The sequence below is a fragment of the Marmota marmota genome, unplaced genomic scaffold (genome assembly GCF_001458135.2).
Source record: "Marmota marmota marmota unplaced genomic scaffold, marMar, whole genome shotgun sequence".
Lineage (NCBI taxonomy): Eukaryota > Metazoa > Chordata > Mammalia > Rodentia > Sciuridae > Marmota > Marmota marmota.
Genome location: NW_026000211.1, coordinates 6162640 through 6182096, shown reverse-complemented (window position 1 = coordinate 6182096; position 19457 = coordinate 6162640). Strand labels below are relative to the sequence as shown.

The 19457-nt window shown below is 31.4% G+C and overlaps 1 protein-coding gene across 5 annotated transcripts in view; it reads right to left on the bottom strand.

The window, feature by feature from the left end:
* Positions 1–19457, bottom strand: part of Micu3 (mitochondrial calcium uptake family member 3) — a 101685-nt gene that overhangs the window by 43469 nt on the left and 38759 nt on the right. For 4 of the 5 annotated variants that reach the window (XM_048791817.1, XM_048791815.1, XM_048791814.1 and 1 more), the window contains exons 2-5: positions 14447–14600; positions 10115–10146; positions 5279–5357; positions 1136–1183 (exon numbers count right to left, since the gene is read on the bottom strand). In XM_048791817.1, the coding sequence (XP_048647774.1) occupies positions 1136–1183; positions 5279–5357; positions 10115–10146; positions 14447–14600 (313 nt within the window). The remainder of the gene's footprint in view (positions 1–1135; positions 1184–5278; positions 5358–10114; positions 10147–14446; positions 14601–19457) is intronic. The other variant, XM_048791816.1, reaches the window with a different exon arrangement.

Here is a 19457-nt window from a genome sequence, read left to right as displayed (position 1 = left end):
GCTCACATGTGAGACAATGCAAGAAGATTCAGAGGAAAAATGATTGGGTTATAAGATATTAACCAAATGAGTGAATTAATCCCCTGATAGGGATTAACTAATTGGTAATTGAAATGGTAGGGTGTAGCTGGAGGTGGTGGAAACTGGAGTGTGGTTTGGGGGTACATATTTGTCTCTGGCAAGTGGAGATCTCTCTCTCTCTCTCTCTCTCTCTCTCTCTCTCTCTGCTTTCTGATTACCATGTAGTCTGCTCCGCTCCACCACACTCTTTCATCATGATGTTCTCAAGCCCCAAGGAATGGAGCTGGCCTTCTATGAACTAAGACCTCTGAAACCATGACCGTGTGCTCTTAAATAAACTTTTCCTCCTTTAATATTGTTCTGGTCAGATCTTTTAGTCACAGCAGCAAAAAAGCTGACTAAAACATACATGTACAAAGGAAGTCCTTACAAACATTGGACGAGAATATGAAGTTAAAAAAATAAAAAGGAAAAGGGAACACTAATACATAGATACTATAGATTATGTAGTCCACATCCTGCCAGTCCTCTTTTCATATTTTTCTTAGTTCTAATCCAAATGTCTCATACCTTTTCTCTTCAAACTCCTTAGAAGCTTTTACAGCTGTGTTCAATACTCAAAAGAAAATTTCACAGCATACCCATCTCTTTCTTTAGTAGGCAAAAACCATGTTATTATTTGGATGTGAGGAAGAGAATAACAAAGCTGTTTTAGGGTAAGAATGATGAGTATTCTGATTGACTACTAGTGTGGAGACTCAAGATTCACTCTCTCCCATTAGTCTTGCAGAAATTTTGATTCAAATGAGTACAGTAGGAACTTAATTATATGTCCTGATCTTTGGGGCTTCATGAAGAATAAAACCAAAATGACTGATTTTAAATTTGTAATTCATGAGCTAATTACTAGACCGCAAGCCAAAATATTTTTGACTCTTAATAGTGCTGTGCTTGGCATATTTCTGCAGCATTTAGACATGAATTTTGCAGAACAGCAAAGATAAGCCTAAAGTCATTTTCAATATTAAAAAAAAAACTAAAGAAGATCTATTTTCCAAGATTCACATTGAAAAAGAAAACTCTATCTAGAAATAAATTTAATGAGCATACTTACTTGTTAAAATACATAAAAGAAAAAGATATTCTGTGTAAGAAATCACACCTAGAAGAAAAATAGTATCAATTATGCTATATACAATATTACTTTTCCTCTTATGTATTAAATTAAAATATTCTACTAGCAAAAGACACTGTAAATAAGCAGATGCTAACTATTGTTTTAAAGGAGATTAAGCTATTATAAAAAAAACTGCAAAAGAAGCAGCAAAATTAATTTTAATTTAGTTGTTCCACAGACCACTTTGGAAACATATATAAAATTCCCATTAATGTTCTCAAATATATTGGCAAAAAAAGGGAAAATTATAATTTCACTTATAGCTGTAATTTTTAAACTTATGCTATTTTTCCATGTATGAATCCAACATGAAACTAAAAAAGGCAGAAATGGTTAATACTGCGAAAAGCTTGATTAATATTTAGTAACACTTGGATAAAACATTAAGACATCCTTCCTTAGAAACCCAATTTTTATACTGCATTCAAAAAATAAGACTTATAGTCACCAGTTTCCTGCTGTCTAATTATCATTTATTATTTTTGAAAAATAATATTTAAATGTACACTAAGAAATTTTTAATTTAATTTAATGGATTACACTTTATGTACCCTGCACCCTGAATTTTCTGTAGCCCCATAATTAACTTTAAAAGGAGTCTGTTTGAAGTAAATAAAAGTATACATTGTTACTTGAATTCTTACTTTTGGACTAGAACACCCAAAACTAGGGTTTAATTGATTATCTAAGTAAAATACTAAGAAAATTATAATCAGAAATAAGTCTGCATTATTTATCTAAATAGCAGATAGTTTTGATGTTTAGTTAAAGGGTATTAAAAAATCTTTAAATAATCAGATTGTGAACTTTAAAGTTTCCATTTTATCTGATGTTCTTTGAGACTACTCTCTTTGTTACAGAACAAAGAAAAGAGAAGCCACTTCAGGCAGTTTGTCAGAGACATGAAGTGAACTATCGAGGAAGCTCTGAAAGCATTCTCTTCTTTTGTTTATACTAGAACATGGTGACCTATGGACAGATAGTTCTGGTTGATTTCCGTGAATGTTATGGGAGAAAGATTCTGAAATGGTCAATGTATATAAAGATACAATACTTAGATTCTGTAGAGAACACTCAAAAAAAAAAAAAGAAAAAGAAAAGAAAGAAAAAACAAATGCCAAATGCAAGAGGAAAAAAGAGAAATGGGACTTGTTACCTCTATTATCCTATCTCATTGTTCTAATTCACCTGGTGGAGTACACAAGACTTGCTGGTTGGTAAAAAGAATTTTAATACCTACTATGCAGTGTGTATTTGACAGTAAATTTAAGATTACCCTCAAAGTGAGAATTACTTAATAGTGTTTAAGTCTTGATCATGGTAAGCACCTGTCTGTAGGGCTACATGCTTACTAAGGTGGCTTAATCTATAGGGAAGAAAAACAAAATGAAACTAATGATGTAATTTAAGAAAAATGGTCAAGAAAAACTGAAAATATTGCTGAATAGGAATTATAGATTCTTAATGCTTTCCAATAATAAAAATGGAAAAGTTTATAGACAAACCTTTCACTTTATTCAAGGTTACTCAGGATAAATAAATAAATACATGTGTGTGTGTGTGTGTGTGTGTGTGTATTTTAAACACTAAGCATATAGTAATGCTGCAATCTTTAGAAACAGGATAAGATGTCAACTCGGTTTCTTCTGAGAATTCAATAAAAAAAGTTTAAAGAAAGTTCCTTAAGGGGCCAAGGCTGTAGCTCAGTGGTAAAGTGCTTTCCTCATATGGGTGAGGTACTGGATTCAAGCCTCAGCACCACATAAATAAATAAAGACACTGTGTGTTCATATACAACTAAATAAATGGTTTTTTTTTTAAAGAAAGCTCCTTAAAAAGCATAATACTGTTTAATTCCTGTATCACGATACATTATAGTTGGCTGTTATAACTAAGTCTATGTAACAAGTTTTTATAAATACTGTGTATTTCAGGGTTTTTTTTCTTATTGGGTAATATTTCAAGCAGATGAGCTTCTTCATTTTAAAATTAATCTTCAATAGCTCTAAAGATTTAGGTTTATAATTGCCCTGCCATTTAATCTCTGGGAGAAAAGAAAAAAAGGCAAGTATCTCTGAGTTTCTCTACTTCACCTAGTCTGATGGCTCTAAAGCTTATTGAATCATAAATTATCTTGACAATCTGAAGCATATGACATAGATACAAACTATCCTACAAGGTAGTCATTGAATAAGTGCAATTATTTAAATTTAAATTAATCAAAGTCAAATAAAACTGAAAATTCAGTTTTTCAGTTTTGATTTATGCTAGCCACATCTAAAGTGCTCCATGGCAACATTTGGCAGTGGATACCATATGAAACAGCATAGAAGTAGAATGCTTTCTCCACTACAGATAGTTCTATTTAAACAGTACTGAATAAATGCTCTCCCTGAAAAGAAGAAAAATAGAAACATGCATATAACATGAGGAATATTAGGACATGCCTAAATTTAGGGCTTTTAGATTAAAGCTTTCCCTTAGCTAAAAAGAATTTCCGTTTCCTATGCATTTTTTTCTGATTATGTCTGACCAGAATTATCTGTTCCTTCTGAGTTTTGAACATTACTGATCCTATCATCTTACCCTGTAATCTGTATGATAGTTTTTGAGACAACTTCCAGAAAAAAAAAAAATTTAGACTGTTTAAAGACAATTTGGCCCAGGTTTCTCAAATATTTAAAAACCATAGTTATGTAAAGTCTATAATAAAAGATAAGTTGTATTTTTTAAATTCCATGTGAAACAGGTGGAAGCAATATTTTTTAATTTTCTTTATTTTTTGTTTACTGGGGATTGAACATAAAGGTGCGTTATCATTAAGCTTCCTCCCTAGCCCTTTATTTATTATTAAAAAATAGATTTAAAAGATTAAGTGTTCATGCAAAAAAAAATCTCATTTATTTATTTATTTCACCTACTTTGAACTCTTAGCTGTTGCTTCCTTTTAAATTTTTTTATGTTGAGACAGAGTCTCAATAACTTGTGGAAGGTCTTGCTAAACTACCCACGCTATCCTTAAACTTGCAATCCTCCTGCCTCAGCCTCCCAAGACGCTGGGATGAAAAGTGTTTACCAACACACCAAGCAGAAATTTGAATTTCTAATTCTACTTTAAGTATATGAATTATAACCATATTCCTTCAAAGTATTTATCTTTAAGCTAGGATAAGTATAATATTTTCAAACCAATACTGATTAGCAAAGATGAAAAAGAAAAATTTAATTTTAATTTAATTTTTTGCATATTCTTTTATTTAAAAATCTAAACAAGTATGTGTCATTTCTTTTTAAGGTTAAAGGTTTTTTAAGGTTTAATATGCATGTATTTCATTAACTAATTTTTCCATAAATGTGTACAAAAAGTATGTTGTGAAAGAAAACTGCAATAAAAGCCATGTAATAGGATTCCAAGCAAATTAATTTAGATACAGGATAATAATAATGGAGTAAATTAAGCAGGTGGATTTTGTAAATTTGGCTGCCAAAAGACATGTCTGATAAGTTTTTCATAGTGATTAAATTCAGGAATATCCATAATTCCTTAGAAGCAAAATGAAAGGAAGAAAAATAGATACTTGAAGATCTATTATTTTTAGCTTTTTTTTTTAAAAAAAATTTCTTTCTTTTGTAATGCTGGGGATATTCTTTTGTAATACAGGGCATCATGCAATTTAGGTGAGTGCTCTACAACTGAGCTACATCAATAGCTCAAAATCTAATTCTTTGAAGCATGCTTTATTTTGTGGTAAATATAACTTGTGCTTTTCAATGTGGTTTTTCAAAAAGTAATTTTTTTAATTATGAAAGTTCATTCTGTCATTAAAAAATATGGAAGATTAAGTAATATACATAAAAAAGATAACATAAAAACAACCATCCTAAATCATGCCACCAAATATAACATTACTATCCAAAAGCATTCATGTTTTGGTGTTTTAGTTTTCAGATTTTTCTCTCTATATTATATACATATATGCAATTTTAAAAATTACTACAGGTATGGGAGAAATATACACACATGAATAGTATAATCAGCAGTGTCAATATTAAAATGTGTAAGTACTCAAATTAACTTACCTCTTTCTTTAAGATTTCGAAATAGCTTTGATGATCCCTTCCAAACTGGTGGTGTTTCTGAAAGCATTTGATTTAATTCCTATGACAGAAGGTGTCATATATGTAAATACTTTCTTAAAAAATAGAGTTAAAAAGTTGAATGTTCAAGCAAAAAAAAATCATTTAAAAGACCTCAAGTGTGGTATATTTATCCTATTTTTGTCCTGCAGTTTATTCAACCACAAAATAACAATATTTGCCCACAGTGCAAATATAAAATAAATGATAAAGATCCTATAATGAATTAGAGCTACTCAAAATTTCAGATAAGTAACTGGAGTTATATATAGATAAGATAACCATATTAAGATAAAACAGTAAGTTTAAGTTCTGGAGTCAGTTATAAAGGAATAGTTTTATGAAAGCCACATGGATTTCTTCATCAAGGTCAATATGATCACCTGGCCTCATATTGTTCTTTTCAGCATTACTGGATTGAGGGGGTTTTGAGCAGAGGAGATTAATAAAGGAATATGCTAAAAAGGAATGAAGAGTATTTTTATGGTGACTCAAAGAATAAGGACAACTGATAAAGTGGAAAGACAGGGATATTGAGTTGTGACCAGTTTCAATTTTTTTCAGATTTTAATTTAAATAGGAAAGAACACAGACTCAACTGCTATCTGGTCAGCTTTAAAAAAAAAAAAAACAACACACTGCTGGTGGGATATTATTAAAGAATTTAAATGTTTGTATCATTGCTCATATAATAATTTTGAATTATTGTGCATACTTCATAAAAATTACTAAATAAAAACTGTAATTTGGTTAATTGTAAAGAATACTGATTAAAGGATTTGGTAAGATAACAGACTAATCTGAAATTTAAAAACCACTCTGCTTAGTAACATATTAAAAAAAAAAAAAACAGAGACCACTTCTATTTCTATATCTGATCCCTCTTACTCAAACTGTGTGGTTCACCAACAATCTGGGTGTTACCTGGGAACTTAAGAATGAATTTCCATTCCTATATCCAGCCCTACTGAATCAGACTGTTTTTTCATATATCTCAGGAAATTTGGGGCATATGCAGGTTTCAGAAACACATCAAATAAATACTTCCTGATGTGGCAGTATCCGAATATACTCTGTGGTATTTATAAATGATCATTGTTTTCCGATAACTTTGAGGACTTAAGATTTATTAAAATTTTTATATTTTGATTCATGATGAGAATCTCTCTCCTTATCCCCAGGGCCTACCTTGTTCTCTTGTATGTTGCAGTGCTGTATAAAAAGTTAACTTGACTGACTTTTGACCCTGGCCCCTGGGAGGGAGACTATAAATCTTGGATCACACTTGACTTTATGCTAAGGAAATGATTCAGGATGGGATCTGATCACCAGAAAGAACACTATGATTTGAAGTGACCCAGGCATAATGTCTTGAGAGGAAAAGGAATAGAAATTGAGTTCAGTTATACATATGGTCAATGATTCAAATAATCATACTAGGTCATAAAACCCCAAGAAAAGATCTGGAAAAGATCTGGATACCAAGCTCAGTGGAGCTTTCAGGTTGGTGAACACCCCCTGATTTCACATGAAGATGGCAAAAACGCTCTTTGTCAGGTCCCTCCCAGACCTAACCCTTTGTCTCTTCATCTGACTGGTCTTAATTTGTATTTTTTGTAATAAAACTGTAATCATTAGCATAGCATTTTTCTGAGTTCCATTAAACCAAAGGGGAATTGTGGTAAGGAACTGTGGCAAACCCCTGGTTTTGTAGGTCAGAAATATGGTGCCTGGAGATCCCTGAACTTACAGCAAGCATCTGAAATGAAGGCAGTCTCATTGGGTAACATGCCTTTATATAATCTCTTGGTGATTAGTGTCAGAATTAAACTGCAGTATTGCAAGAAGTATTGAATAGATGTTTTCTGAGTTAAATTAAGTTTCCCAAAATTACAGATGCTTTTTAAGGTATTTATACAACCTTCTCAAATGAGTACAGTTTTTTTTAATTATACAGTTAATACATATACATCACAGGAAAATTAGTAAGCATAGATAAGAAAAAATAATTACGATCCAAGATAAACACATGTAAGTTTTAATATTCTTTTTATCTGATTCTGTAGCTGGAAATCCTTATATAGCATTTGTTACTGCAAATATTAAATCTTCCTCCTTTTATTATTTTGGAACGTCCTCTTTTTAGTCCATATATTGTGGGCATATTTTCCTATCAAATATTCTTCATTTTCATATTAATGGCTTCATAGCAGTTGTCTATAATAGCAGTTCTAAAATTCATCTCTTTACATACTTAAAAATACTGTTAGCCTCAAAGACATATGGTTTATATGGGTAAATCTATTTTAAAGTAAAAACAAAAATTTTTTAAAGCATAAGAATACACAAGCATACATTCCATTAGCTGTCAGAGCAATGACATCATCACTCATCATGCAGCCTCTTAGAAAAATCTACACTCTGAAGGAGTAAGAGTAAATAAAACAAGTATCTTTTCAGCATTATAATGAAAATGACTTGGACCACATACATCCTTGAAAAGGTCACTGCATTTAAAGAACTACAGTCTATATTATTCTACAACTTGTTGTTTTGCTTATTCTTGTATTTTCTAGGTCTATTCACTTCAATATATGTAGCTCTAATATATTTATTTATCTTAATTCTATATTACTATATTTATCTTTGGTATGTGTGTTTTACAATTCTTTTTATCCATTTCTCTAATGATTGACATTTATATGGTTTCTAAATTCTGTTGGAATTTTTGTTAGTGTTGCACTAAATTTATGGATAAATTTGGAGGAAACCAGTATCATTATGAGATAGCTTATTGTCATCCATGAATATGATGCTCCATTTATTCATGTCTTTTTTCCTTTCTTTCTTCCTTTTCTTTCTTTCTTCTTCTTCTTCTTCTTTTTTTTTTTTTTTTTTTTTTTTTTGGTACTAGGGATTAAATACACCCAGGGGCACTTAACCACTGAGTCACATCCCCAGCCCTTTTTGTTATTTTATTTTGAGACAGGGTCTCTCTCCCAAAGTTGCTGAAGCTATCTTTGAATTGGCAATCCTCCTGCTTCAACCTCCCAGACTGCTGGGATTACAGGTGTGTGTCATAACGCCCAGCTCATTTACTTTTGTCCTTTTAAAAATGTGACTTAATAACTTCTTCCACACTTTCTATTATTACACTTTTAAGTATGTAATAATTCTTGTGAAATTCATTTATTTGATAATAATTTCTAATTGCCACTGCTATGGCAGAAGCCCCAAACCAGCACGTTAATTAACTTTGGTTCACTGATCTTACATTCAATAATAACCTTGAATTTATTTGAATAAATCTCTGCATTTTTAAATTTTTCTCTCAGGCATATTATTTGCTACTATTCCAATCACTGGATCCTTTCTTTTTTTTTCCTCTTTGTCATTTTGCATGTTATGGCCTGAACTGTGTCCTCCTTCCCCCCAAATTCATATGTAAAGTCCTAATTCCCAATATTTCAGAATCTGGCTATATTGGAGAGGTATTCTTTAAAGGTAATTGTATGAGGTGGCCCTAATCTGATATGACCAGTGTCCTTATAAGAAGAGATTGGAACACAGACATTCACAGAGGAAAGACTATGTGAAGATAGAGGGAGAATACAGCTATCGAGAGTCAAGGAGAGAGGCCTCAGAAGAAAATGACCTGTTGATGCCCAGATTTTAGACTTCTAGCTTCCAGAACTGTGAGAAAATAAATGCCTGATAAGTTACTCAGTTTGTGCTACTTTGTTATGGCAAACTAGAAATATAAGCTAATGAGATGTAATACTTTGCTAGGCCTCTAATAAAATGTAGTGAAATAGTTGTAATAGCAGGTATATATTTATTATATCTGACTTTAAAAGAAAATGTCTCTAATGTTTCACCAGAAAACGTGTCATTTGCCATAGGCTTTTGAGGATTCCCTTTAGTTAAGGAAATTAGAAATGACTAAATCAAAAAATAGAAAATTATCAGTACATTAGTAGTCTCTCTAAGCCCCTCACTGATGATGTTACCCTTTATCTCCCCTAGAAGTAAAGGACATCTTGAATTTTATGTTAATCATTTCTCAGTCTTCCCACCTATGAATGCAATCCTAAGTAATATGGTTTTACTTTCCCAGTTTGGGACTTTATGTAAATAGGATTATATTTCTTAAGTGAATTGCTTATTTTGTTTATCATTACATTTCACTGAGGTTCATCTAGTTATAGCATTACTACAAAGCCTTTTTTTCATTATTCTATACTATTTACCATATGACTATATCAAAATTTATATGTCTACTATTAATATTTATGTTATTTTATGCCATTATGAACAATCTACCAACATTTTTGTGAACCTCTCCTGCATATAAGCAATGGTTTCTCTAGTTATACACACAGGTGTGAAATTAATGGGTCATAAAGGACATTCAAGTTTAACTTTACTAGGTACATGTGTATGCATTGCTATAGAATTTAAACCCAGGCATGTAATTGCAAAGTTCAGGGTGTATATTATCTTTAATTTCATCAGATAATACCAAATTGTTTTCCAAATAGGAGTATACCAATTTACATTTACAAATGATATTTACCATTGAGCTATAGCTTTACTAGTCCTTGGAATTCTCTACCTTTTTTATTTTCTGACAACATGGAGGATTAAAAAAAAAAAAAAAGAGTACCATGATGTGATTTTAATTTTAAAAATACATATAAATACATGTGTGTGTATGTGTGTTTGTATGCTTGTGTATATGAATATGCATGCATATGTATACCAAGAGCTTTAACTTACCTGTTTGGATAGCGACTTCCATGTTTTAGCAACTAAAATAAATATAAAATAATTAGATAATAAATACTCCATGTAATGTATATCCATATTCAGTAGCCATCTACAAGCATAACTCAAAGCCAGGCTTCTATGTCCGAAAAGCAAGGATTTTTAAATCTCAAGATCTGAATTTAAGGTATGATCTTATCTGTTTCATGTACTACAAACTGTTCATAATAAATATTATCAGTAGAATAGGAAATATTTTTCCATAACGAGATTCTTTTAGTTTGGTGATTCCTGAATATGTTATTTTTTATTGATTAAAACAAATAAATTACAGCGGAATGCATTACTATTCTTATTACACATATATAGCACAATTTTTCATGTCTCTGGTTGTATATAAAGTATGTTGATACCAATTCGTGTCTTCATACACATCTCTAGCAATTAGAGAAATGCAAATCAAAACTACTCTAAGAAATCATCTCACTCCAGTCAGAATGGCAGCTATTATGAAGACAAACAACAAGAAGTGTTGGCGAGGATGTGGGGAAAAAGGTACACTCATACACTGCTGGTGGGACTGCAAATTGGTGCAGCCAATATGGAAAGTAGTATGGAGATTCCTTGGAAATCTAAGAATGGAACCACCATTTGACCCAGCTATCCTTCTCCTCAGGTTATACCCAAAGGACTTAAAATAAACATACTACAGGGACACAGCCACATCAATGTTTATAGCAGCACAATTCACAATAGCTAAACTGTGGAACCAACCTAGATGCCTTTCAGTAGATGAATGAATAAAAAAAATGTGGCATATATACACAATGGAATTTTATTCAGCAATAAAAGAGAATAAAATCATGGCATTTGCAGGCAAATGGTTGGCATTGGAGAAGATAATGCTAAGTGAAGTTAACCAATCCCCAAAAAACAAATGCCAAATGTTTTCTCTGATATAAGGAGGTTGATTCATAATAGGATAGGGAGGGGGAGCATGGGAGAAATAGATGAACTCTAGATAGGGCTGAGGGGTGGGAGGGAAAGGGAGGTGGCAGGGTGATGGATTCCTGGATTTATAAGAAAGTGAATTTATTCCATATTAAACATGTTATGAGATTAAAAGCACAAATAATAATATTCATAAAATATTCATATAGGAATAAGATATATTAATATTCCTGAAAATAATTCATAGATAAGATCTCTCTAGGACAAAGAAGGATATGGGGAAAGAGAAAAAGAGATGACAGAGCAGGTAAAGTAAGAGGGAAACTCTTATTGTGTTTTTTCATTCTTCTTCGCTACATCTACTTAAGAAACATCTTGGAACACTAGTATTGTAGTTGAATAAAACATTTGGGATCACTTTCTTTTTCTATTTCCTCTTCACACCCCTGAAAATTGCAAGCATTATAAAACTTATGTTCAATCAGTATTGTTGGGTTTTTTTGTTGTTTTTGTTCATATTTGAACATTATAAATATGTAATGCCTGCCTAAGAATTATTTCCAAATTGAGTAAGTCTTATAACAGCTGCATTAAGAAAACTGGTATATATTATTTTAGCTTTATTACACTGATGACAACCAACCATTGTTTCTATATTGAATGGAGCAATGTATAATCAACAATACAGCAAATTAAAAATTACAAGAAAGGTACTTTTCTTTTGCTATGCAACTCTTTTTAAGGCAATATAACAACTCATTTTAAGACCAAAGAGAAGAAATAAGCTTCTAAACTTTGACAAAATAATTTTCATGGAGATAGATTTCTATGTCATAATAACATTCTTCCTTTACCAAAGAGAGTGTATAAAAACATGTAATCAAATGATTAAAATCACAGGCTGTAAATTATAATTTAGCAATAACATTAACCATAAGACTATATATTCATTTAATAATGCCACTTGGCTTTTTAACAATGAAAAAAGAAGAGATTTATGATTTATGATAATATTTATGATTCTGTTGCTCTTAAAATATACCCATAAAACAAAGGAAGAAAAATGAATGGTGCAAAAGTACATGCACGTGTTCTTATGCAATGTTCATAAGCTATTTATCAAAAGAGGAAGTTAGACATACTCTTGAGTTTTGTAGGGTTTATGAGATTACCACAGTAAATTATTCACAAAAGATATATTCATTCTGCTGGAAATGTTCCATGTTCAATATTATTAGCTTTTGTAAAAGTAAAAAGGTTAAAGAGCCATTAAGGCTGTTCTTCAAAGGATTTTCTGACTTTCTAAATTCATTTGTCTCATATGAAATTACTACATATGTAAATATAACTTAGGTGGAGAGAAAAGACTTAAATTCTATTGGAAATATTTTATTTCTTAAGCTATAGTTTATGTTCTTTATATTTTAATATTATATGTATGAAATATTTTTAAAACAATACATTTTAAAAAATCTAAATTAAGGGCTGGGGTTGTAGCTCACGTGAGGCCCTGAGTTTGATCCTCAGCACCACCTAAAAATAAACAAATAAAAAATGGGGATATTGTGTCCCTACAACTAAAAAAAAAGAAAAAAGAAAAAAAAAATCTAAATTAATAATTTTTGATGTATAAAAGTAATCAATTACTAATTGTAGTTCTAAATATGAAATTCACCTGTTAAGGTCTAAATTTTAAAGAGGAATTTCTAAACAAGAAATTTTCTAGTTTTCAAACAAATTTTTTAAAAATTCTGGTTATGAACTCAAGTGATGATGATGATTATGATGGCTGTATCAATATTCACTAAATTCTCACTGTGTCAAGCACTACACTAAGCAGTTTTTCAATCTCCAAAAATTCTTCTGAGGTTATTATTACTTGCAGTTAATAAAGTTAATACAGACTACTTAATAATAAACACTTAAAAATCCATATTATACAAAATCAATTTAATAAGGGGGATATAATTATCATAGCCTTCAAATTATTTTTTAAAGGAGCCCTTTTTAATTTTCCAGCCTTTTCTATTATTACTGCCCTATATATTCCCAAAGGGGCTGCTATAAGTATACCAATACCCTCTTGATTTTATATTTTTGTTCACATAGTTTCCTCTCCTTTACATGCTACTCCCTCAGTCAATGGTCAAAATCTCATTAAAAAATATATTTATTATAGGCTAAAATCTTCCAAGATCAAGCCTCTTGCCACAGTCCGGCTGCAGGACTCTAACAGCCTCTACCTTAAATTCCACTCCAGCCACATTTCCTTTCTTTTTTTGTAAATACCTCCAAAGAGTTGTTTACATTCACTATCTTCACTTCTTCATCTGCTATGCAGCCCTACAATCTGGTCTCTGCCCTAATCAGTCCACTAAAACATCACTTTAAAAAAATCATCAATAATCTTCACTATAGTACATCCACTAGATGTACTATTTAACTTCTCAATAGTATTCTACTTATTTGATCATTCTGGCCATTTTCTTTGGCTTCTATGATTCTAAACACTTCTGATTTTTCTTTTAGTCAACTTAAATGAATTAAGAGACAGATCCACTTGTCTTATCTTTCATATGTTCAACATATCTTAAACACATTATGTCTAAACTGAAATCATAATTTTTCTCTTCAAACCTCATTCAGTGAAGCCAGTCATTACTCTTTCACCACTATCTTTGGAGGCTTCTGAAGCTTGAACTACCACTAGCCATGCTGTGAGACAGTATCAAAGAATATTTACAATTATCAGAAAAAGATATGAAAATACCCACTCCCATTATCAGTGAGGTGGATATCCTTCATATACTTACATGAATTAATCAAGTAAATGAAAAAGTGTGAAAATACTTGGTCTTCTGGAGAAATTTTATATCAATTTATAAATAAGTAATTTATATGAATAAAATATATATTCCAATAGGTTGAAAACAAAAACACATATGAGAATCCAGTTATCTGTTATTAAATTAGGTATCAAGAAATTTGCAAGAATGTGCATAATGCCAAAAGGTTTGAGAACCACTAACACATGGAAATGTGAGAAAAAATTAACCTACATTTATACTGCAGGAGCAATGACAAGTGCAAAAGAGATTAATCTGCTCAGATTAGATAAAAGTATGAGTATGCAGGGCCTATTATAAAGAATATCAAAAGTAAGTTGGTGTTGAATTTTAATGTACAAGGAAGAGGAAACAATTGATAATTTGTGATAAAAGAAAATAGATAAGGGTTTATAAGAAATATTATGGTAACATTGTATAGCATATGTCTTGAAATACTATACTATTTTTCTAGTTATTCTAAAAAGCATATACTGCTGCATACTTTTACAAAGTAGAGATAACAATATAATCTAACATGATTAAGATAATCTTAAAATATACTTACATTTGGGCTCATCTGTCGTAACAGCCAAAATAAAATCATACGGAGTCATGAATAACTGCCCTTCACATTCTATAGATGCAAACAAACGAAATCGCCTTTCCCTAGATGTAGCGTAGAGGTCTAAGTCTTCAATATCTGTTCTGCCAACAGCAACCTAAAGTTAATAAAGCAAATAAATTTTGAATGTGTGAAACAACTTCTCCTTTTAGAAGATAAATATCTTTAATTATGTTGATAGTAAATTAATCAAGTAATGAAAAAGTGTGAAAATATTTGGTATTCTGGAGAACGTTCATCATTTTATAAATAAGTAATTTACATGAATAAAATGGATCAAAAGATTCTACTTTGAATGTCATTAAAGACTTGAAGATTTCTGAATAGGCACTTCAAAGATTTATTATTTTTTGAGTGGTTTATATCTTAAGTTTTGGTTGTAGAGAACATTAAATTACAGAGCCAGTGGTACCTTTAGAGGAAACACCAACACTTGCTGAATGCTTACCATGTACTCTCTATATACTTCTTTATTTGATTAGAAGTCAATTCATTTAAGTCCATTAATTTTCTAAAAGGAGAAACTAAAGCCTGATATGCTGCTCATGACTATCACTAAGGTAATCATACAGAAGTAATGTTTCAATTAAAGTTGGAATTACTAACTCTAGATCATTATGGTATATTAACCACCAAGAGTCATTCTGAATTTTGCCTAGAGTCAAGATGAACAGAATTAGAAGATGGGGTGGGGGTGGGGGTCCTGTTTTTGTTCATTTCCTTATAGACAATTTTCCATTGTTATTTATTTTCTTTCTGAACTAAATATAGGAAATTAATTTTTTAATAGAAGGATTTCCTGATTATAAAATTAATGTCTATACAATGTAGAAGCATTTTTAAATATTTATAGATATATCGTATCATTTTTGGCAAAAGAAATGGAATTAAACTATTTATGCTATTCAATAATCAGAACTCCATTAAATATATCAGGGCCACTTTCTTATGACATTAGGATATTCTAGTAGCTACTGCATATAATTGGAAGATTTTTCAATTTAAAAATCAATAGATATAATTATTTTGCTTTCTTTTTTGACAAAAATGGGATTATACTACATACAGAGTTTAGTAATCTATAGTCTTTTTTACTATTAGGACCATTATCCTATGTCACTATTAAAGTAGAAGACTATTTTGAAAAACTATAATATTTCATGGTAAGATTTTATAAGTAATAATAAACAATTCATTGTGGCTAAATATTCAGATGATTTTTAGCTTTTTACTATTATAAAACAATGGTATAATAATCAGCTTGCCAGGCGAGGTGGCATACGCCTGTAATCCCAGCAGCACAGGAGGCTGAGGCAGGAGGATCACAAGTTCAAAGCCAGTTTCAGCAATAGCAAGATGCTAAGCAACTCAGTGAGACCTGTCTCTAAATAAAATATAAAATAGGGGATGTGAGTCGAGTACCCTTTAGTTCAATTCCTGGAACTCCAAGCCCCGCCTCAAATCAGGCTTGAAAATATTTAGAAATATCCACAAGTAGTTCCTTGGGATTAATTCCTATGAGTAGAATTGGTTAGGCAAGACCTTTTTATACATCCTAAAGGAGTTTATAGTTATTTATGGGCTCACCAACAATATGTAAATTTTCACATATTTCATAAAACTAATTTATATTAGAAAAACTTCTTATTTAGGATGGCAAGTTTATTATCTTTATTGTCTCTATTTTTTGCCTATTGAGTCTTAAAGCAAATTATGTACAAAATATTAAAGTTATTTAAGTATCTCATCCTTTGGGAAACCAAAACAAGCTATCCAAAAGAATTTTCAACAAAGAGACTACTTTTTTATTTCTAAGTAACACTTTATTAAATGAAAAGTCAGACAAATGATGTTTTCCACCATTTTGAAGATGATGACATTTCAAAACATTACACAAATAATTAAATAAACACTAAAAGAAAGAAAATTTCACTCCCTACTTTTTCTTTCCTTTTTTTTGCAGTACTGGGGATAGAACCCAGGGCCTTGTACATGACATTGGTCAAGGATTCTGAGCTACATCCCTAGTCCCATTCCCCATTTTTTGATGGTATGTACACGAAAAGGAATAAGGGGTGTCTGACTTTAACGTGTTTACAATCTATGTAGAGTAACACAATACTAGTTGGAAAAAGAAAAGATACAAACATGGAGAAAGTAAATAAGTCGTCAAATGAAAGTAAATAGAAGAAAAGTACTATAGGTTGATGTTAAAAAGAAGTTTTCCTTAAGAAGAAAATACAAGTTTTATGTATTTTGAAGAGAGATGTACCCTGCAAGTTTATCCAGCACATTTGAAAGATGATGATGGTCTTCCCTGGAATAGAGGATTTACATTCATGAAGAAGTAAAGGGAAGATATGGCCAGTTAATAATGATTTCTGAACCCCAGGCTAAAGCACTGGATTTAATCTAACAGAAAACAAAAGGTTTTGGAAAATTCTTAAGTGGAGCAATAAGAAAAGAAAATGGTATCTCAAAGATAAAGCAACCCATACCAAAGACAAAAGGGCTCAGTATTATATTAATAACAACTGCTCAAGCAATCCATAGATACTAGGAAATTGTTTTGGCTCTGCCTCAAGTAAAACATGATACACTAAACAACCTAATGATAATTATGAACAATAATCTCCCTTACTAGTGCTAAGTTACCAGCTTAGTAACCTTGTATACACACATTCCAGGGCTTTCTTCCTCTAAGAGCTGGAAAACAAATCTTGCCTGTTACCAGTCTGCTTTTTTTGGTGGTGCTGGGAATCGAACCCAGGGCCTTGTGCATGTGAGGCAAGCACTCTCTACCAACTGAGCTATATTTCCAGCCCCCTGCTTTTTTTTTTTTTTTTTGGGGCAGTAAAACAACCTCCTTTATTCCTGTCTTTTTTCCAGTTAATTTTTCTTCCTATGTGCAACTAATGGAACCAGTTTCGAGGCAAATTCACGTATTCCGTGCTCATATAAACAAATATTAATGCATATTTTTCCAACCCAGTTCTCGGTTCTTGACACTTTTAAAGCCTACTGAACACATTATTCTGCACCTATTTTGCTTTTTTCTTACTAGACTATTTCCCTGGGCTTATTAGTAACCCAAATCAATCATGATTTATCTCCAGTGAATTTCATGGTTGACCACTGACTGAACTCCCACTGTTTTTGTACCACAACTTGAAGCCTCAGATGAATGTAATGAATCACAATTTTGCTTATAAACTTTATATTTGCCTCAACTTAATATGACTTGATCTGTGATTTCTGCCTCTACCTCGTGCTGCCATTAGTGTCTATGGTGCCTGTTTTCTCATCAAATTTTCCTTCCTTAAGCATAGTCTATTAATTGTCCCAGCATGCTAAACCTGCTTGACCACTGTAGCTGGGAACTCGATCCACATTTTATGAGCTAATGCTTACAACTCCTTCTCCTTTACCTCTGCTAACAATTAACAAAGCCTATAGCTCCCCTTTAATTTCTTACATCCACCCATTGTCACCACCTTTGTTCAAGCGCTTATTACTATTTTCCTACAGTTTTACTTTAACAGCCTGTGATATTTGCATTTTTAACCACTGAAATAAGGGTATGAGAACAAATCTTACCAAGTAGTGTTAATGGTTATCATTAATACTTCACTGCATGAATTTCACCCCTTGTTGCCTTAGCAACAGTACTCATCACTTTTGATAACAGCATTAGGTGGTGCCCACAGGTCTCATCTTAAAAGAAGGGTTGGGGAGAAGTATGGGAATGTTTTGTGTCCAAATACCCCCAAATATATGCATATGTTTGTGTGTGTACACACCCATGGGCTCACACATGCACCCTAAAAGAGAAGAATATGATTTATGAATTAAAGAGAAAACTAGAGTATAGGTGCTTTAAAAAGCTTTGATACCACCAGCTTGTTGCTTCTTCCATTGCCTTGTCTCAGTTTAGTATAATCACACAATCTAATAAATATTGGTACCGCTCAAATGAAATATGGACTGGCAAAAAAGTGAAGAACAATTATTGCAATCCCACTAAACTGGCCTAATTTCAGAAAAGTCTAATTGCCAACAACTGAGGATAACTGGACTCATCAGGTTATCTGAGAATGAGATGGGAAGAATGCAGAAGAGGACATCAATCTTTGGATTGGGTTTAAAATTTTCTATTCTCTTCCACTGACTTATTTGTGTCTTTCTACTCTAATGGAATACTTTTTTAATTACTATATTTTCTAAGTATGCTTTAAAAAATGTTAGTGAACTTCAAAATCACTTTGTCAAGTTACACTTTTAAATTCCTACTAGTATTGTTTGGATTGACACCAAATTTTGGTTTTATTTAGGGAAACTGAAAGTCTCACAATATTATTTTTCCAACCTGGCAATAGAAATAGAATTTATTCAATTCTTCAACTATAACTTCCAGTAAAGTTTTGTAGTTTTGGGGTTCTAGCTCAGTGGTAGAGCGCTTGCCTAGCATGTGTGAAGCACTGGGTTCGATTCTCAGCACCACATATAAATAAGTAAATAAAATAAAGGTCTGTCAACAACGAAAAAAAAAATTTTTAAAGTTTTGTAGTTTTCTATAATTTCTGAGTAATCTAAATTGAGAATGAGAACTTTTATTTCTATTATATATTCAACTGGTTATTTTTGATGTGTGGGAAAGCTGGGAACTTTAATGTATTTGCTTAGTGTCCAACTATCTTAGTAAAGTGTCTCATTAATTTGAATGACTTTTTAAATTTTGTCTAAGTAGATGATAATAAATTTTTTCAAAATGGTGACAGTTGTAGCTTCTCCTTTCTGTAATTCCTTATTTTCATTGTCTTAGTTATCAGAAGTATAGGCATGTGCAATGATTTTGGAAAATATAATAATATTAACCATTCTTGATTTGTTCTGAGGAGAATGATTCTATAACAAAGCACTTTTTTTTTTTTTTTTTTTTTTTTTTTTTTTTTTT